This window comes from Pelodiscus sinensis, chromosome 1 (genome assembly GCF_049634645.1).
Source record: "Pelodiscus sinensis isolate JC-2024 chromosome 1, ASM4963464v1, whole genome shotgun sequence".
NCBI lineage: Eukaryota > Metazoa > Chordata > Testudines > Trionychidae > Pelodiscus > Pelodiscus sinensis.
In genome coordinates, this window is record NC_134711.1 from 62,057,523 (window position 1) to 62,079,205 (window position 21,683).

The 21,683-nt window shown below is 42.4% G+C and overlaps 1 protein-coding gene across 17 annotated transcripts in view; it reads right to left on the reverse strand.

Annotated features, from left to right (window-relative positions):
- Positions 1 to 21,683, reverse strand: part of GRIP1 (glutamate receptor interacting protein 1) — a 511,591-nt gene that overhangs the window by 38,583 nt on the left and 451,325 nt on the right. For all 17 annotated transcript variants that reach the window (XM_075931263.1, XM_075931307.1, XM_075931276.1 and 14 more), the window contains 3 exons: positions 10,963 to 11,149; positions 10,210 to 10,355; positions 8,495 to 8,575 (listed from right to left, as the gene is read on the reverse strand). In XM_075931263.1, coding sequence (XP_075787378.1) covers positions 8,495 to 8,575; positions 10,210 to 10,355; positions 10,963 to 11,149 — 414 coding nt within the window. The remainder of the gene's footprint in view (positions 1 to 8,494; positions 8,576 to 10,209; positions 10,356 to 10,962; positions 11,150 to 21,683) is intronic.

The following is a 21,683-nucleotide window of genomic DNA, read 5'->3' on the forward strand; positions in this document are numbered from 1 at the left end:
ACTATATCAGCAAAGTGAGTCTAGTGTGGATGCAGCTTACACCAGGCAAAACTATGCTTTTGCCAGAATAGCTTATTCCAGGACCTACCCCTTACCCTCACACAAACCTATTCTTGTAAAAGCTCAGTTTTGCTGATATTACTCTCTATACAAGGGGCTTTTGTGGTACAGCTATGCTGGTCACAAATCACACCGTATTATATCCTGAGACATGGCTGATAAAGCAATGTTTGCAGAAGTTTGTAGTCTAGGAAATAGTGGTCACAGTATAAAATAATTACATTGTATATTTGACCACCTGTGAGAAGTTTGGCTTAAGTGACTTGCCCAGTATCACATAGGAATGGTGTGACAAAGGCCAGGATAGAATCAACTGCACTATGAGACTATCTCTGCTCTCTTCCTGCAATTCACTGCCTCAGTCACTACACATTATCCAACCTCCCAAATGAAGCAGGGATACTACAGACAATCTCCTTCACAAACCTGATTAATCTCCAGAGCAACTCTGACTTGTGGGGAAAAAACAGTATGTGATCATATAATTAAAGACTGTATCATAATACGTATGCACAGGAGGCATTTCCTGACTTTTGAATAGTGACTTTGCAACCTTAATGTTCTTTTTGTGTGTATAATTTCCTACGTTTAAAAAACACAAACTGAAAATAAATCTAATATGTAGCATTTATATTCACACCTACATTGGCCATCAGCAGGCTGGACCCCTTAGCTCCACAATAAAGACCTCTGCCACTTGAGATAAAGGAGTAACGGACAGCAGTAGTAGAGTGTCATAATCTATGTGGACCAACCCTAGCTGTGGAAATCTGTACTATACATGTGCAAATTTTCAAAGACTAATAATTTGGCCAGATTTAGGGCAGATGTTTATGGAGAAGGTCAAATCCCTGACGCAAAGTGCTTTGAAACCGTGAAAGCCCTCTCCCCTCCCTAGACCTTAGAGTCTGAACTCCAGCCTGATGCACAATGTCTGGTGCCAGAGTGGTACCAAGAGCTCTGTGAGCTGAGTTTGTTGAGTTGGGCTAGGAGCTCCCTGATCTGGGCTATGTACACGCACCCCAAATGCTACTATGATATTACTACTAACACCAGAAAAAGGAAAAAAAGCCCTCCATGAAATTGATGGGAATCAATAATGCAATGGTTCTATCATCACTGCAGCTGTAACAAAATCACAATCTACACCTGCTTTCACATCCCAGCGCAAACATGAAACACACAGGCTGTGGTCACTATCACATCCATGAACTTTTTTTTTCAAAAATGTTTCCAGCAAACATGTTTTTTTCATCTTAGTGCCCAGTCAAGTCTAGACAATTGCAGCTGAGGTTCCAACTTGGCTTGAACTCAAAAGGTTAGTGACGTGTCCACAGTAGACCGTCAACACCCAATTCTTTCCAAAATATTCCCAGATTTGTTCCTCACCACCTAGAGGTCATGAAAAACAAAAAGGGAAAGAAGAGCAGCTATGGCCTTGGAAACCCAAATTCTGACCCACAACCAGAAGGCTCTTCTCATTAGCAGGCAGACCTGGGTGGCAGAGAAGGAGGCTGCCCTGGATGGGGAGGCACCCGAGCCTGATCCCCATTCTAATGCCTCCAAACAGGCAGATGCAACAGAGACCAGTGAAACCCCAAGTAAACAAGCTGGAGGTCCCTCAAAATTGGCCCCAGCCCAATTAAAACAAACAAGCCTGAGCATTCCTGGGTATGGTAGGGTGCTACAGATGATTTATCCTCCACTTCTTTACCAGAGCAAGCCCCTGACAGACCTGATAAAAGCCCGGGTTCCTGACATAGTGAAGTGGACTGATGTAGCAGAGAAAGCATTTATAGAATTGTGTAGCGCCCTCTGCAGTAATTCTGTACTTCAGTAATGCTGTACTGATAGCTCCAGGCTTTATCAGAGAGTTTATTCTACAGACAGATGCATCCGAGGTAGGACTGGGAGCTGTCCTATCGCAGATGCCAGAGATGAAGACACCGAGGCCTCGACCTCAGTAAAAAACTCCTCCCAAAAGAGCAGCAATATGCTGTGGTTGGGAGGGAATGCCTCACCATTAAGTGGGCTATGGAGAGACTCCATTACTACCTACTGGGCTAATGATTAACCCTTGTGACTGACCATGCACCCCAGTCGATGCAGTGGAACAAAGAGAAAAATGTGAGGGTGACAAGATGGTTTCTGTCACTGCAACCTTTTCAATTCACCACACGGTACTTGGCCAGAAACTGCCATGGCAATGCTGATGCGAGTGCATTGCCTGACAACCCCAATTGCCAAACTCTATGGTGTTGAGCAGAAGAGGGAGGCTTTGTGAGAGGATGAGGCAGATGCATCCAGAGAATTATAGAAGGGAACTATATTAGCTCTAGATTAAATAGGTCCCTGTTCCCAGAGTAGGCTAACAACGGCTGCTCCAGAGCCAGCAAGAACCTGTCAGAATCAGAGCCATCAGGCCAATTAAAACACCTGGAACCAATTAGGAGGCTTCCAGACTCAAAGGAGCCAGACTAATCAGAACACCTGGGGACCAATTAAGACCCTAATTAAGTTGAGTCTGGTTTTAAAAGGCTTCCCTTCTGTTTGCTCAGTGTGTGAGAAAGGAGCTGATGACAAAAAGTGTTGTGTAGAGTCTGGGAAGAGAAAGTGCAACTAAGTACAAGGAGGAAGAACCTGTGCTTAAGGAAGGTGTTTGGAAAGGCTGTGGGGCACTGGACCAGGGAGCTGTAATGCAGATATTATAGGCTATGTCTAGACTGCAAGCCTCTTTCGAAAGATACTTTCGAAAGAGCCTCTTTTGAAAGAGAGCGTCTAGACTGCACGCGGAACTTTCGAAAAAGCAAGCCACTTTTTCGAAAGAAAGCACCCAGTGAGTCTGGATGCTCTCTTTCTAAAAAGCCTGTTTGCTTTCAAGAACGCCTTCTTTCGAAAGAGCACTTTCGAAAGAAGGCGTTCTTCCTCATGGAATTAGGTTTACCACCGTCGAAAGAAAAGCCGCATTCTTTCGATTTAATTTCGAAAGAACGCGGCTGCAGTCTAGACGCAGGTGAAGTTTTTTCGAAAAAAGGCTACTTTTTTCGAAAAAAAAAACCCTGAGTCTGGACACAGCCATAGAGACCTTACAGGCAGCTGCTATCACAGGGTCCTTGGGCTAGAACTCAGAGTAGAGGGTGGGGCTAGGTTTCCTCTACCACCAACCCCCCCTTTCAATACTAAAAAGAGATTGGCTCTGGTACAAGAGTTTGTCCTATTCTATACCACTGGGAGGGGCCACAGAGACTATGAAGTTTGGTTTCCCCTCTTTTCCCATGTTGGCCAATGTTGAGAGTAGTTCAACAAACAGCAAGCTAGTGTCTAAATGAAGGGCTGCTGTGAGCCTCTGAGGCAAGTAATCTGCCCGAAAGCACAGAACCCACCAAGGTTGAGGAGAAGCTTTGTCACAATGTTTTGGTGTTTGATATACAGAACGTAAGAAAATAAATTTTTGTTAGCAAATATATCTTTCTGACCCCTTCGATGTATTTTGAAAATATGTGCCCATGAAAGTAGCTTGTGTCTCAAAAAATCCATCTAGATGGCAAATAAATTAAATCAAATTTAAATGCCTTATAATTACGGAGGGCTGACCTCTTTATTAATTTCCATAAAATAGCTCTGTTGGAGGAAAAAAAACCCCTGATATTGCCTAGCATACTGTCGTGTCATATGTGGTCCCATTAAAGCTGGGAAAAAATGGATAAAAATTGTTTGCCAAAAAATGCAAATTCAGGTCAGTTGAATTCACCAAATTATCCTGACTGGAAACAAAAATCTCAGAATGTTTAAAAAAAATTATTTTAATTTTTCAAATTTAAATTACTTATTTCACATTTTGTTTCAATTTTATTTTTATATAGAGTAAAAAATTATTTAAAAATCCCCAAATCCAGATCCTTTGGGTCCCACAATGTTTTGTTGGATCCAAAACTAAATTTTTCAACTCTTGTTTTGCTGGGGAAAAAAAAGAAACTATTTCTTTTTGGGTCAACCTGAAATGAATCCCTTCTACCCCCAGTTTTTAGTTCAGCTCCTGAACCAAAAAATTAGTTATTTACACAGTTCTTTTTTCTGTGGCCTGGTTAAAATATTGAGAAGTTCTGATTTCCAGCAGCAGTTAATTGGGTATGAAACTGGTGCTAACTGCGGTACAAAAGATATACTCACTTATCTTGACAGACTATGGGCTAGATTCTTGATCCAAGCATATTAATATTAATGGAAAATAGGCCTTTCACAGGCAGTAGGAGAATGCTAAGGGAATTTCTACCCCTTTAAATAATTTTGAGGAACTCTGAAAAGATCTTCTTCTGGGAGGTCAAGAGAATAAACTGGTGGGCGTTAGAGCAGCATCTGACACACCCATTATTTAGAGAGAGAGCTGATACTAGGGTTGTGTGAAAGCTAGTAGTTTGGTTTACAAGTATGCATATGAATTCTTCATATAGGTAACTGTACGAGTCAGTGGGTTTTCTGTAGAGAGTGGTGTCTAATTTTCCATTGCTGATTTGTACTGTGGTGTCCAGGAAATGGATCTCTCATGTAGAGTGGTCCAGGCTGAGATTGATGGTAGGGTTAACAACCTACACCCCACCATCAATCTCAGCCTGGACCACTCTACACAAGAGATCCATTTCCTACATGCTTCCAGCTCCCACCCAGAACACACCATACGATCCATCATCTATAGCCAAGCCCTCCTATACAACCGCATCTGCTCTAATCCCACTGACAGAGACCAGAAACTTCAGGATCTCTACCAAGCATTTATAAACCTCAGCTATCCACCCGGAGATATAAAAAAGCAAATTGAAAGAGCCAGACGAATACCTAGAAACCATCTACTTTAAGACAGACCTAAGAAAACCAACAATAGAACACCACTTGTCATCACCTACAGCACCCAACTTAAACCTGTCCAACACATTATCAATAAACTACAGTCTATACTGGAACAGGATACTAAACTCCGAGAGGCTCTGGGAAACAGACCCATAGTCTCCTATAGACAACCACCTAACCTCAAGATGAGTCTTACCAACAACCACAGGACATACCACACTAATACCAATCCTGGTACCTTCCCTTGCAACAAACCCCATTGCCAGCTTTGTCCACATATTCACTCTGCTGATACCATCATTGGACCTAACCAAGTGAATTATAAGATCAATAACACATATTCCTGCGCATCCAGAAATATAATTTATGCTATCATGTGCCGAAAGTGTCCGTCTGCTATGTACATTGGACAAACGTCTCAGACACTTCGCCAAAGGATCAATGCCCACAAAACAGATATTAGACAGGATCACAAAGAAAAAACAGTTTCTTGCCATTTCAACCAGAAAGGACATTGTCTCAACGACTTAATCACCTGCATCCTGCTTCAAAAGCCTTTTAAGAATACACTTGAAAGAGAATCCTCTGAACCGTCATTCATGCTCAAATTCGACACTTTACGCTTAGGTTTGAACAAAGACTCTAATTACCTTACCCATTACAAAGATAGCTTCCCCAATTATCACCTCTAATATCATTAGCTCACAGACATTTACCTTCCTCCCTTCCATTCCCCTTCTGTTCTGAAATGTGATTTGTCCTTTTCATATGTGTTCTTTTTTTAAATTGTATCCTTGGTATATATGGTTGTGACAATTTTCTTCCACTATTTGATCTGAGAAGCGGGTCTGGCCCACGAAAGCTCATCACCTAATAAACCATCTTGTTAGTCTTTAAAGTGCTACATAGTCCTGTATTTTATTTTGATTGCTTATCAATCAGCTTTCTCATCCAGATACAAAATTAAACCAGACACAGAAAAAGAAAAGATGTCACATACGTCTTTACATACAAGTGGCATCTCAGACTGAGTACCCCACTAGCTCTTCTAGAGCCTTTATATATGAACAAAAAGAGGTACCAGAAATTACCCCCATCAGAGTGCCTGCAGGAGTAGTGACTACAGAGTACCTGCAGTATTTACCAACATCTAGCCCAAATGGATACTATATCACCTGATCCCATGCAGCACTTATGCTCTAAGCTTGGTAACGCCAACTTTATGGAGAATTAAATTACTCCCACAGCACATGCAGATTTTTCCATTGATCTGTTCCATTTTCATTTTGTTTTTTAAAATAAATCATTATAAAAAATACTAGTAAATGCCATGCTGATATTAATGTGCTATAAATATCCTTGGTGTAAAACTATTCACCCTGTTAAATCACAATGGCTCTTTTTTGAGTTAATCAGGTAGAAAACAAAGTATTAAACTAAGCAAAAGCAGCACTAACACAAAGCTTTACAAAGGGTCTGAAAGCTATCAAACAAGTGTTCAACATTTTAGTTAATCAGGGTGAGGATAAACTCTTTAAAACCTGTATATTACACCAAATATAGAGACAAGTAGTGCTGGGGCACCTTTGAGACTAAGGCTCTGTCTAGACTACACAGTTCTTCTGAAAAAAGATACGCAAATTGCAAACTGCAATTTGTGTAGCTTTTTCTGTTTCTTTTTTCTGAAGAGGCATTTCCAACATTTGGCCCATCTACACTGAGGCAAGTGTGGGAAAAAAAACCACTTTTTTTGGAACATCCCTTCTTCCTCACAAAATGAGGTTTACAAGAATGCCAAAAAAACACGTCTGCTCTTCTGAAAAAAATGTTGGCTTGTGCTTAGTTTAACTCTACAGTCTAGACGTACCCTAAATCAGTTAGTCTCTACGGTGCCAGAAGACAACTTGTTGTTTTTAAAGTTACAGACTAATACGACTACCTTTCTGAGACAAACATAGTGAGAAAAATATGCATCTTCATATAAATACAAACACAATCAGGAAAACAACACTGAGCCAAGGCCTGATAGCAAAATAGAACCACTGCTCACTATTTTTATTTGTATGAATGTTTCATGTGTTTACCACTCCTTCTGCTGACAGATCTATGATTTTAATTTGCTTCAAACTACATTCCGTACTGAGTATAACAATTCTTGATATGCATATATAACAAATGAGAACATAAGCTGAGCCTAGAGTAGTATATCTCATTTGTTCTTCAGATGCCAATCATAGCGCTGAATTCTTCACTGCACTTTTGACTAATTTTAATCTGTCATGCTGCTAAAAGCTTTGAGACTATAAATTTAAGCCCACAAAAAAACCTACAAAGCTTTCTGCATAAACATAAGTCTGAATAAAGCTATTAGTGTAAGTAAGGCCAAAATGCAATGAAATTTTAAATCCCATCAGGCCAGATTAATCACAGGCATCCATGCTCTATGCATAACACCCATTAACTTTAATGGGATTGTGGCTAGGTTGAACAAGGTCAAATTACAACCCAGACACAGGTTTACTGGCTGCTGGGAAAAAAATAGAAAAATAATTTTTTTATTTCAATATAAAATAATGTCCAAGTGTTACAAAAATTAATAAATACATTTTGTCTCATTGTTATTTTCACCTGAAATCAGTTTCCTTAAATAAATTAAATTTTCCTCTACATGTCCACTTTTGGTGTGTCACTGAAGTGTTGCTGATCTCCTGGCATTGACACTGTTAAAAGTATAGTTTTGGGCTCTGATGCAGCAAATGACTCCTTGTGTGGATCCCTTCAACCAGGAGGAGTCCCTCTGAAGTGAGTACAGAAGCCACTTTCAGGACTTGGGAGCTTAACTTTGCAAATATTGGCCCTGATGCAAGAAAGTTTGCCTTCTCAGAAAATAACTTTTGCTTGTACCAAAGTCTCATTGGCTTCTGTTTGTAAAATGACTTCACTGGGATTCTGCATCTGCTTAAGTTCTTTACTGAACTGGGGCATGTATCTACTAAAAAAGTCAAATTTAAGTTTTGGTAAAGCTGCCCATGCTTCTTCAACTAGCTATAAACATAATAAGGAAACTACAAATGAGTTAGGAGAAACTTGATACAAGATAGCACTGCTTACCAGGCTCCCCAGCTCTGTCCAAGACCCTGCTCCCACTCCTCCTCTCTCCTCGCTCCCCCAGCCCTCACCTTGTCTCTCCTCTTCCTGTCCCATCTCATTCCCTCTCCCAATTGTACCTGCTCTCGCTCCTCCCCGTTCCTCCTGGTGCTTCCTGCACCTCATGGAACAGCTGATGTGCAGAGGTGGGAGGTGCTGATGTGCAGGGGTCAGAGCTGCAAGGCTGCAGATGGGTGGAAAGTGTTGGGAGAAGGGGGAGAATTGGCTATCAGTGAGTACTGAGCACCCACCATTTTTTCCCCATGGATGCTCCAGCCCTAAAGCACCCAGAGAGTTGATGCCATGTTGCTAAATATCAGATGCTGGGAATAGCACACACAGAGGTATTTCAATTGAAACTGAATACAGTCCAGGATATTATACACTTTTAGCTATTTAATAACCTACAATAATGGGCTTAAAATTAATCATAATTACTTACAACTTATGGTGATCCCAAGCTCCACGTTATGCTTCTTTGGTAGTTTTACATGAAATGTTCCACTACTTGGTATAACTGATTCTGTAATTAAAAGTAGGTGATTTACAGGACACATTAGTAGTACATTGCATCTACTCATTCATAAAAACAACGTAGGAGTTGATTTGAAAGGAGCATGACACACAGGATGTTTGACATCAGTGATGATAACGTCACTGCATAAGTTAAGGTCCTGTAACTCTATTATTCTGCAGTTAAATCTCAGCTGATGGAGACTGCATGTGCCTACCAGCGGCTTAGCCCACAGTATCTCAGCTGAGATGCACTTTTGTGTGTGCGAGAACAAATGTACTGTTGTCGGGTAGCTTTTAACTAAAAAGACATAAAGTATGTCCTTATGATTTCAGACACTTTTTTGTGTATTTTTGAAATAATCACCTAAATAACAGCAGTACATTTTATTTCTCATGAAAAGTAAAGGAACAAACGCACAGCTGAGGCAATGAAAGTTTGAACACACAGCACTATATCCCAGTCCTGTATTGTGGCATTTCTGTTGTCTCAGATAAATTAAACAGCATGTTGAAGTGGTTTAGAGATGTAAATACATATCCACCATTTATTCTACTCTGGTGAACTCAATGGGAATTTTGCAATAGAAATTATTGGGAACAGGAATTTTGAAACATGAAAGTCATTTTCATTTGTCACCTCAGACAGATTTAAATATTTGCTCAACGTTTGAACAGGGTGTCATTCTGAACATTGTATTTGCTATGTATAAAAATGTACGGATAATATGTTATAGTCTGGCCACACCTTAATGGAAATTTCTATGCTATGATATCACTCATAATTATAATTGTAGCAATCCTTAGCTGGGATTTTGCATAACCTGACTATTACATCAAATTCCATTAATAAAATAATTAAACCCTGCAAAATCACTGCAGGATGGACACAGAAATGACTTCTGAGGAGCTGTTACTAAATGAGTGGAGATGTCTTAATATTTTATTTAAAGTACATATTAGATATATAGCAGGTGTGTTCGTGTGTTTTGGGTGTATGTTGTTTATACGCTGTGCATATTCCATTTATAATCTGTGGTTTTATATTATCTATGCTTCAGTAACTTTAAAAAGGTGATGAGCCATGGGAAAATAAAGGATGCACAGAAAACTATGTATCTTCCTGACTTATAGTAATCTAAAGTTTTGTATATAATTTATATGGTTGGTTTTTAAAGATGAAATTCTATTAATATTCTGTCTGGTCCATACCTCAAGAATGGGACCATTAAGAATTTGTCACTAATCTATTGCGTACATAACACTTTTCTGCATAGCAAAACATGTTGCTAACAGACAACACTCTGTAAAAGATTATAATACATTTAGGAATATTCTGCTGAGCTGTAAGTCTAACTTTGAACAGAAATATGTTTACAAAGAACAAACAATAGGGACTAACTGTCACTAACTTTCTATGGCATTTGTCATTTCCACTGGGGTTGTGATGCACACTAAGGAGGGCCACATGCAATATGGGAACTTCACAAAAAGACACAACTGTAAGAGTAGCTGCTTCCCAAACAAATGGCACATGTGAAAATAAAGTTCTAGCCTCATGTGCCTATCAAATAAAATGAACATGGGAATCCTTCCTAATATTGTCTTGACAAGGAAAAAAAAAAAAAGATTGTATGTTCATACCTGCAACATCAAACTCTATTTCTAAAGTGACCTTGCTGGTGATAGAAGAATCTCTGAGAAGCTGATTAGCTTCTTCAAACGTGCTATCTTCTGTTGGGATTCCATTTATCGCCATTACTCTGTCTCCTATTTGTAGGACTCCACACCTTGATACACAATAATAAAAATTAGCCTTCAGATGTACAGGCAACCAGTATCGCATTATACAAAATAAATCTCATCTAACCTTTAAAAAGGATGATGTATTATCTTATTCTATGCAGTGGCAGCTAGCAGCTGTATCTACTATAGAACCAATGTGGTTCTGCATGAAACCATGTTATTACAAATACACTTGTAAACAAGCAGGTGCAGTTGAAATGTTCCTAAAACGTAATTAATAATTCAAAACTCAAGCATTTCCTATGTTGTGATCTTCACTACAACTTGGCAGTGGTGGATGCAGTTTCCTCCACTATAAAGAATTTCCTAGCTCTGAACTTCAATTTTTTTTTTCAAAACGAATTCTCTCCTTTTTAATTAACTTAACCTCTGGACTGCTGTTGAAGGAATCAACAAGATAAAGACAGTGGTGCTTATTATTTGTCTTACTCCTGAACAAGAATAATCTTTTTTATTATCAGATCAGAGAGTTCATTACATGCTGCCCATCCATTGAGCAATGGCCCACAATTTCTCAGAAATCTGAAAGCAACTGAACCAAACCACCCCCAGCAAGATTCAGTTACAAGCAATCATCTGAAAGAGACTCACCTTTCTGCTGGGCTGTCACACTCAATATATGAAATCAGAGGTGGAGAAGACAAGGTCTCAGTAGCAAACACACTACCTTGGAGCTGTATCCCAAATCCTACAATGGGATCTGCTGTCAGCGCTACTTCCGTGGTTTCTGTGTGGACAACTTGTCCAGCCAAACCAACTGTGCTAGAAGCTAAAGACACTATAAAACAGAGCAGATCAGAGGGAAAAGCATTCAGACACAGGCAGCTGAAATGTAATTGCATTTTGATATAATCTATTTTATAGACTTTAAGGGCAGAAAGGACCATTATGATCATCTAGTCTGATGACCTGCATACCGCAGGCCACAGAACCTCTCTCCTGTAAGAACATACACAGAACATAAGAACGGCCGTACTGGGTCAGTCCAAAGGTCCTTCTAGCCCAGTATCCTGTCTGCCGACAGTGGCCAGCACCAAGTGCCCCAGAGAGGGTGGACCGAAGACAATGATCAAGCGATTTGTCTCCTGCCATCTCTCTCCAGCCTCTGACAAACAGAGGCCAAGGACACCATTTTATCCCCTGGCTAATAGCCTTTTATGGACCTAACCTCCATGAAATTATCTAGCTTCTCTTTAAACTCTATTATAGTCCTAGCCTTCACAGCCTCCTCTGGCAAGGAGTTCCACAGGTTGACTACACGCTGTGTGAAGAAGAACTTTCTTTTATTAGTTTTAAACCTGCTACCTATTAATTTCATTTGGTGTCCTCTAGTTCTTCTATTCTGGGAACTAATAAGTAACTTTTCTTTATCGGCCCTCTCCATACCACTCATGATTTTATAGACCTCTATCATATCCCCTCTCAGTCTCCTCTTTTCTAAACTGAAAAGTCACAGTCGCTTTAACCTCTCCTCATATGGGACCCGTTCCAAACCCCTAATCATTTTAGTTGCCCTTTTCTGAACCCTTTCCAAGGCCAAAATATCTTTTTTGAGGTGAGAAGACCACATCTGTACACAGTATTCAAGATATGGGCGTACCATAGTTTTATACAGGGGCAGCAAGATATTCTGGGTCTTATTTTCTATGCCTTTCCTAATAATTCCTAGCATCCTATTTGCCTTTTTGACTGCCGCTGCACACTGCGTGGAAGTTTTCAGAGAACTGTCCACAATAACTCCAAGATCTCTTTCCTGATTTGTCGTAGCCAGATTAGCCCCCATCATACTGTACGTATAGTTGGGGTTATTTTTCCCGATGTGCATTACTTTTCACTTATGCACATTACATTTCATTTGCCATTTTGTTGCCCAATCACTCAGTTTGGTGAGAACTTCTTGGAGTCCCTCACAGTCTGCTTCTGTCTTGACTATCCTAAACAATTTTGTATCATCTGCAAACTTTACTACCTCACTGCTTACCCCTTTCTCCAGATCATTTATGAATAAGTTGAAAAGGATTGGTCCCAGGACTGACCCTTGGGGGACACCACTAGTTACCCCTCTCCAATCTGAAAATTTACCATTTATTCCTACCCTTTGTTTCCTGTCTTTTAACCAGTTCTCAATCCAAGAAAGGACCTTCCCTCTTATCCCATGGCCATGTAATTTACACAAGAGCCTTTGGTGAGGGACCTTGTCAAAGGCTTTCTGAAAATCCAAGTATACTATATCTACTGGATCCCCATTGTCCGCATGTTTGTTAACCCCTTCAAAGAACTCTAATAGACTGTAACAGAGCCCGGACCTCTGGCTGAGTTACTGAAGTCCTCAGATCATGATTTAAAGGCTTCAGAGAATCTGCCATTTACACTAGTTGAAATGACCAAGTGATCCCTGCCTCAAGCTGCAGAGGAAGGCAAGCTCCTTTCCCTCACATGGTCTCTGCCAATCTGATCCAAGCAAAAATTCCTTCTACAACCCACATATGGCAATCAGTTGGCTCCTCAGCATTTTGGCAAGACCCAACATCTGACCCCAGGAGAAAATCCTCTGTAGTCACTCAGAGACCTCCCTACTTCTAATATTCATCATTGGCTGTTGGAAGATATTTGCTACTAGTAGTTGCAAGTTGGTTACATGCTTTTAGGCAGCTTCATTATACAGTCCCCTCCATAAGGTTATCAAGCTCAGCCTTGAAGCCAGTTAGGTTTTTTTTTGTCACCATTATTCCCTTGGAAAGCTGTTCCAGACCTTCATCCTTGCCTAATTTCAGCCCTAAACTTCTAGATAGCCAGTTTAAAGCCATAGTTCTTGTGTCCACACTACTCCTCTCTCTCCCTGGCATTTTTCCCTGTTATGTACTGAGCCATCACATCTCCCCTCAGTGCTCTTTTGCTTATGCTAAACAAGCCAAGCTCTGAGTCTCCTCTTCTAAGGTAGGTTTTTCATTCCTCTGGGCACCCTAGTAGCCCTTCTCTGCACCTGTGCCAGTTTGAATTCATCTTTCTTAAACATGGCAGACCAGAACTGCTGCCCTTCCATTGAGCAATGGTCCACAATTTCTCAGAAATCTGAAAGCAACTGTATTCCAGATGAGGTCTCACAAGTGCCTTGTATAATGGCACTAGCATTTCCCTATCTCTGCTGGAAATACCTTGCCCGATGTCTCCTAGGATTGCATTAGCCTTCCCTCCAGCATGATCATTCATTTTTCAGTATTACCTGTTGTAAAGTCTCCCCTTTAACCTGTTCCTTATCCACTTTTCAATTCTCATAGCAATCCTCATTTTCTCTAATTACCGAAATGGTTCTGTATCAAATGCCTCACTGTAGTCAAAGTAGATTAGATCTACTGTATTTCCTTTGTTTAAAAAAATCACTTATCTTTTCAAAGGAGATCAGACAGGTCTGGCACAAACTACCTTTTGTAACACCATGTTGTGTATTATCCCGTTCACCTTTATGTGTTTAATTACTTTCTCTTTCAAAATCTGTTCCAAGGCCTTGTACACAATTGAAGTCAAACTAACAGGCCCATAGTTTCCTGGATCATCCCCCCCATTCCCCTCTTTTAAAAATGAGATACTATCTTAGCAATTCTCCAACCTTAGGGCATGAACTCGGAGTTTACAGATTCATTACAAATCCTTGCTGCTGGTCTTGCAATTTCACATGCCAATTCCTTTATTTTTGGATGGGCATTATCTGGGCCCCCGATTTAGTCCCATTAAACTGTTTGACTTCTACCTAGGATGAGGTAATCTCTACCTCCACATCCTCCTTCTTACAAGCCGTTCTGCCACTCTGCCTAAACTCCTCATTAGCCTTATTAAAAAGTGGGACAAAGGATTTGGTTAGGCATTGGGCCATGCCTACATTATTGTTAATCTCCACCCCATCCTCAGTGCTTAGTGAGCCCATTTCTTACCTTGGCTTTTAGCAGCTCTTACTTCCCCCCTACATCAGTGTTTCTTAAACTTTTTAAGACTGAGGAACATCAAACAATAATTTTTTTAATGGGAAACACCAAGGATTTTTTGTTGAAAAAAAAAAAAAAGGTCGGGGGGGGGGGAGGAGGAGAAGGGTGAGGTGGAAAGTTACTGAGGAAAGGGTCGGGGGGAAGTTATTGAGCCAAAAAAAAGTTGCCTGCCCCTTTAAGGGTGGCCATTTTGAATTCTGTTGTTCTCTGCAGCACACAGGTGTACCACGGAACACACTTTAAGAAACACTGCCCTACACTCCGATGTTCAAGTTGTAGCTTTCCTTGCTGATCCTTCCCATCTCTCATTCCTTGTAGAATTTCTTCTTTCTCTTAATCGACTGTTTGAAATGTTTGCTCATCCAGCTTGGTTTCTCTGTGTATTTTCTCCCTTGCTTGGGAGGCTTCAGATAGTTTCTGCAACTTTGATTTAAGTAATTCCAAGCCTTCTGCACATTCAGACCCATGAGTTCTTCAATCCAGCCCCTTACCTAATTCTTTTAATTTTTTAAAGTTTGCCCTTCTGTAATCAAGAACCGTAGCTGCCGATCTATTTTTGTTTATTTTTCCATTTAATTTAAGCTAAATTAGCTCATGATCACATGAACCAAGGCCGTTCCTTACAACCTGTGCATCTATGAGATCTTCACTATCACCAAATGCCAAATCTAAAATGGGGTTGGGGAGAAGGGGACACAAGAGGGAAGCACATGGGTTTGGAAAAGGGAGTGCAAGAGGGGAGCGCAGGGATGAAAGGCAAGGTTCCCTCTAATCTGCACAGCCCCACGACTGCTTCATGAGCCACACCCCACCAGGTTCTCAGGGTTCTGTGCATGGTGCTGCCTGGCACTTCTCCCTCAATGACAGCAGCAGCTCCCTGCTGAAGACAGAGCAGTGAGTCTCTCCCAGTCCCTACCAGCTGGGAGAGACTCGCAGCTCTTTCCGCAGCAAGGAGCTGCTGCTGTCATTGAGGGAGAAGTGCCCTGCCCCCAGCCAGGCAGCACCATGCACAGAACCCTGTGTAGCTGTGGGGCTGTGCTGATGCGCAGCTTAAAGAGACCATTAGTTAGGGGAGAAGGGGGCACAGGACGGGAGTGCAGGGTTAGGGGAGAAGGGGATACATGAGCATTAGCATAGGCATGAGGAGAAGAAAGTGTGCACAAGTTGGGCTTTGTGTTGGCACACACATGAAACATGCTAAGTGCTGTAGGGATCTGTGCCAGAAAGGGCTGCATGGAAGATCAGCTCAGGATGGAACTGTTGCCTTCCCCAGATCCACTGTCTATCATTCTCCACTGTCTCAGGTCACACTCCCTAACCTGTGTGCAGGCCTGAGCCCTGTTAGAGCCCTGTCACCAGGCTGGGGCCCGGCCCTTCCCAGCACTGGGGGAAAGAGGACACCTGGGGTTAGGACTCTCATTAAAGATGCTAATTACTAGTTGTACCCACTAGAGGGGGTTTGCAATTTAAGCAGACTCATCCCTGGCCAGGGTTTCTATGTGGACGAGCCAGCGTGCCAAACTGCGTAGCTGTGGCTCTTGGGTGGCCACTGTCAGAGGCCTTTGCTGCATACAGGCCTGAACTTTACCCCTTGGCTGCAGACAAACCTGTGACTCTGACACAAGTGCATGGCAGTGGCAAGGAGGACCCCCACTTGCCATGGCAGTGACTGCCCTCTGGTATGTCTGTAGGCTCAGTTCCATGAACTGGGGAGTCTCAGGCTTCAATTCCAGCAGAGGGGTCTGGAGATGCACATTTTTCACAGCTGCTGATGAAAAGATGGGCCCTGTCACTCACACATGGACTTCAAATTATACTGGCCAGTTTTTACTTGACCCTGTTCTAATCCAGACCAACTGTGTCACTGTATCGAACAGCGAGGCACTGGGAAGGCAAGGAGAGATTCAAGGAGGTACTTCTGTGTGGTGACAGTCACACAGTTTGCTGCACATAACAGTCTTGGAAAGCTTCACAGCTGCAGCTGGGGCCAAAATCAAGTCACCTACACCAAAGAGCCTTGAGGCCTGAGCTAAAAGAATCTCTGCTAGGGCTCATGACAGCCAAGGGAAACATGAGAGATCCAGGTACATGTACCTGTTCATTACTCACCTGCCTAGGCAGACAAAGTTTGCCCTAAGAACCAGCTGATCAGATCTTAATTTTGACATCAGCAGAAGAAATCTCTGTGCACCAAGTGCTTCCATCCCATAACTTAAGGTATCAAAGGAAATGTTAACAGTTGCTAAATATTATTGGCCTGCTTAAATCTGTGCACCATGGCTGTATTGTGTTCCTGGATAACAGCCTCAAGACAGAGGCAGGTCAGCTATATATTGATGGTCTATTAAGGAGAATCAGCTCTTCAGTGAACCCCTCCTGAGAATGCCCCACGACTCAGCAATTGCATGTAAGGAGTTATAAGCCATGTTTTTGCCAGTAACTTTCCATGCACAAGGGCTGAGGATATAAAAATGGAGACTATGGCATTACTTCTTTGTCTCTTTTCTGCTCCACATCTCTGAATTATGATTTCTAATCAAGAACTCTGAACAATGGACTGAGGACCCCGCTATTTGGGATGAACCAAAGAGACTTATTACAAACTGGCAGATTTAACATCACTGCTATTATCCTGATCTACAAACTATGAAATCAAGTGTAGTGTATATAATTAATTTAACCTCTTAACTCTATTAATATATAAAAGAAGAAGAAAACTTATTTAATTGCTAAAAGATTGGCAACGAGCATGGTTTTTGCATAAGATATGAACTACATTTTGACCTGGACAGGCAAGATTTCACCAAATCCGATGCAGTGTGGGGTACATGCCCGGTTTCCTGGCAGTCTGACCTGAGATTGGCATGCTTAGCTGTGTCCCACACCAGGCAGTGTGACAATGGGATTGTGGGACCTGACATTCCCAAATCCAGAATTCTCTCTCAAGAGCAGCAGGCCCTGCAGTGACTGTGGCAACTCCTCTTCATGTGGGACTTTGTCCTGGCTGTAGGTATTGAAACAGGCTCCTCCCCATCACCAACTGAGCTGAATAATGTCTTAACCCTTTAATGGCAGGACCTAGATGTACAGTTCTGACTCCACCTCAAGTTTTGGGATTGGAAATATTTTCCTGTATTATCTCCTGATTGTTCTATCCTTACATATAAACTTAAAATATGGCTTTAACTGGCATTTCTATACATTTTGTTCTTTCTTTATATAGGAAGTATGTATACAGTGCTAATTTCTAAGTTAACACAAAAAACCTGAGTTTTCAGGTACCTAAGTAACCCCTGGAATCATGGTCAAAGTTACCTCCCCTACCAAAATTTGAAATGGTGCCTCTGCCTTGCCCAAGGATGGGGGAGAGGTCTACATCTCAGGCCTGTGCCAGCTGCCCTACCACTGTGACAGAGAGTGTAGGGTTGCCAGGTGTCCGGTTTTGAACCAGACAGTCCAGTATTTGAGCTTTCTGTTCAGGAAACAAATTGAGAAAATATGAATGAGAAAATAGAAATGTCCGGTATTTTCTATATAAGATGTAATGTAGATTGTGATGTAATGTCAAGTGTGTCCGGTATTTTTGATGAAACCATCTGGCAACCCTACTACAGTGGGTATTTCCACCGCAAGTTCCACCTCCAGTGTTCCTCAAATACCCACTCCAGTGCCCTCCAACTGTACCCCTACTGCTCCCTCTCCACTCCTATTCCCCCCCAGCAACATCCTCCATTTGGGAACTTGAAATGTGGCAACCTTAGAGGTCACTCTGTTCTCACAGCCTTGGTTTCCAGACTTGGCTGGGCCGGGCCCTAGGTTAATGTGGCTGAGGTGAGAGGTTGGGCTGGGGCAAGGCAGCCAAGCGGGGCAAGAGGCAGTTCTGTTCTGCATGTATGAAGTGAGGGGAATAATCCGGCTGCAATGACAATTCTCTAGGCAGTGAACAGGGTGTGGCCAGACTGCTGGGAGACGGATGCCCAGGAGGAATGAGTTTGTGAGGGGGAGCATCTCATGGCAGCCAAGATCTGTGCTGCTTTGGGAAAGAGGCACGAGAGCAGTGGGGAACAGTTTGGAGAGCTGCCACCCATCTTTCTGGGGAGTGCCCAGAGGCAAAGGCAGCATGGCTTAGGGAACAAGGCTGAAGAGGCCGAGAAGTAGCCAGCCAGCACTCTGGCTTCCACAGGGCAGAGAGTTGGGAATCCAAGGAAGCCACGTGACTCCCACTAGCTTCCAATCTGCCAGCTCCTAGCAATAAGTAATTTTCAAACTGTGGTGCATGTGCCCCTAAGAAAGGCGCAACTCACATTTTTAAAATACTCTACTAAATTGAGGTAAGAAATCAGAGCCGGGGGAGAGCCATGTGACTCTGATTGCCCTGCTATGTGTTACTTTTAAGGGGTACAAATGTGCTCTCAGCCTGGGAGCTAGATTACTTAAGTTATGGCTCTGCTAATTCCTGTAGGCTCCTTTGAAAATCTCTAATATTTTATTCATTAGAAACAGGGCAAATGTCCTAGAAAGGTAGGGAATTTCACCACCTGTGGTGTTTATTTCTCATTAACATTTATGTCAGGCAATTTGAGCTACGTAATACTAATTAACCACCACGTTCTATATTGTCCTTCAAAAAAACGGATCCTATAACTCCTATAAAAAGTTCCCCCCACCCACTGTTGGCAAGATTCCTACGTTTCTGACAGACTTTTTTGCTCTCTCTTTATTCCCATACCATCTCAGCTGACTGCACTGCGGCACAAGTCAAGGGAAAAATGATGTGGAGATTCAACACCAATACTTACACAAAAGAAGTAGGGTGCCCTTGGGTACTTTGATCCCTGACTAATGAGGTCTTTTATCATTGTTTATATATAGCTACTGGAAGACACTATTATCCTATACAAAGCAGACAGGCACCAATTTGTTCTGATTCCAGTCAAACCAATAAAGAACTATTGAAGCGGTATCCCTAAATCCTCCTGCTACTGCCCAGTCCTCCTCTAAATTCCTTCAAGGCTCATCAGTACCTACAAGGAATTAGCTAAAACTGAATGGCTCATCTGAGGGACAGTTTAAGTTCTTTGCCATTTTTAATGAGTAAAAAACAAAGTTACTACTTGTTTTTAAATATGTTTTATATTTATAAGTTGTTAGCACAGTTGTAGAAAAAATCTCACTGGCATTTCTTCATTAGGCTTTGTGTAAACTTTTCCTTCAACTTAGGGTTTAAAGATAGAACCCTACCAAATTCATGGCTAGGAAAAATATTTCCTGGAATGTGAAATCTGGACCCTGAATTCTTGTCTTTTGTGTGCTTTTACTCTATATGGATTTCATAGGGGAAACCAGAATTTCTCAAACAGGAGGTCCTGACTCAAAAGGGAGATGCATGGGATCGAGAGCCTTCCAGGAAAAGCACACTCCTTGCTGGGTGAGAGAGATGCAGGAATTGCTTCAGAAATACAATCAGACCAGGAGCTCTCATACTGCAAAAGTTCTGCTACACAGTAAGGCACACGTTTGACTGTGTGCAAAACCTTGCGCTCCGCATGCAGGGCCAGCTCTAGGCACCAGCAAATCAAGCATGTGCTTGGGGCGGCACATTTCCAGGGGTGGCATTTCCAGGTAAGCAGCCACCCCCAGCAATGCCCGGCCCCACCCCGCTAATTTTAAAGGGCCGCGGGAGCTCGGCTCTGGCTGCATGTCCCCAGGAGCTGGCTGCGGAGTGCGGCAGTCAGGCTCCATCCCGCCCTGCCGGGTCCAGTCCTGCAGCGGCCCCAGCCCCCTTTGCCAGCAAGAGACTGCTCCCTGCCGGCTGCCCGGCTCGCTGCGCCTGCCCTGCCCCGCGCCTCTCTGGCTCTACGCTGCCCATTCCCTGAGCTGCCCCTGCACCCTGCTCCCCGGTCCCCCTGCTCTCCCTGTTCCCTGTGACTCTCTGGCTCTGCACCTCCCTTGCACCTCGCACCCTGCACCCCTCTGCCCCTGCACCCCAGTCCCCCCGCCCCTCTGGCCCTGTGCCCCCTCTGAACCCCGCAGCCCCTTTTCCTGGGGCTGGACAGGGCAGGGAAAAGGCTGTTGTGACCCAGCAGCTAGTGAAAAGGGAGGGGGAGTTTACTTGAAGTGCCTTTGCCTTTATGGAAAAAAAATAATTAAAATTGTATTTGCTATTTATAGGGCTAAAATGCTGGGACAAAAATGAAAATGAAAACAAACAAAAAGAAAAAAACACTGCAAAGTGCAAACGTGTAAAAGCCAACAAAAAAAGGGGGGGCGTGGGGCAACCAAACATTTTTTTTGCTTAGGGTGTCAAAAAACTGAGAGCTGGCCCTGTCCACATGTCATTTCAAAGCGGCAGCGCCACATGGAGCCTAGGGTCAGCAGGGGACTCAGAAAAATTGTTCTCCTTGGCCTCTGATGATAGGACAAGAAGCAATGGGCTTAAGTTGCAGCAAGGGAAATTTATGTTGGACATCAGGAAAAATGTCCTGCCTGTCAGGGTAGTTAAGAACTGGAATAAACTGTCAAGCGGGGTTGTGGAATCTCCATCTCTGGAGATGTTTAAGCGGGGGTTAGACACATACCTGTCAGGGATGATCTAGAGTAACCAGTGCTTGCTCCTGCCATGAGAGCAGGGGACTGGACTCGATGATCTCTCGAGGTCCCTTCCAGTTCTAGTGTTCTATGATTGTACTCCACTACCTTAAGGCTTGTACAGATCCCTAAAATATGGTGGGAGGCAATGGTAATTGCCATAACAAAGCCTGGAAAACCTTTGGGAAACTACGGGCCAATTTATCTACTATGTATGACTGGTAAACTTCTTAAACGTATCACCTTCAAAAGAATATGTCCTTTCACTCAGCCAATTATCCCTGCTGAATAGGTAGGCTTCTGACCAAAATGTAGTTGTGACCAAATTCTGGGACTCACAACTCACAGTGAGGCTGGCTATCAAACAACCAAAACAACAAAAAATAAACAAATACCTAACAACTGGTACAGTATCTGCTGACGTGTCATGTGCGTATAATAGTGTATGGATTAATAGCCTGGCACTGAAACTGCTAAAATTATATATTGTTACCAATTACTTCACCTGCTGTGGATCATGCCAAGTAACTGACATGTACATGTACCTGGGTAATAACACCAGCACACCCTCTCTGTAGTTGCACCAACCGTTTTTAATATTTATATAAATGACGTGTCTCCAACTAAATCACAAACATTTGGATATGCAGATGATCTTGCTATAGCAACCAACCATCAAACCTCCATGACACTGAGAAAGCATCAACTGAGTTCCTCCAATATATGGAACAATATTTCTGGAAA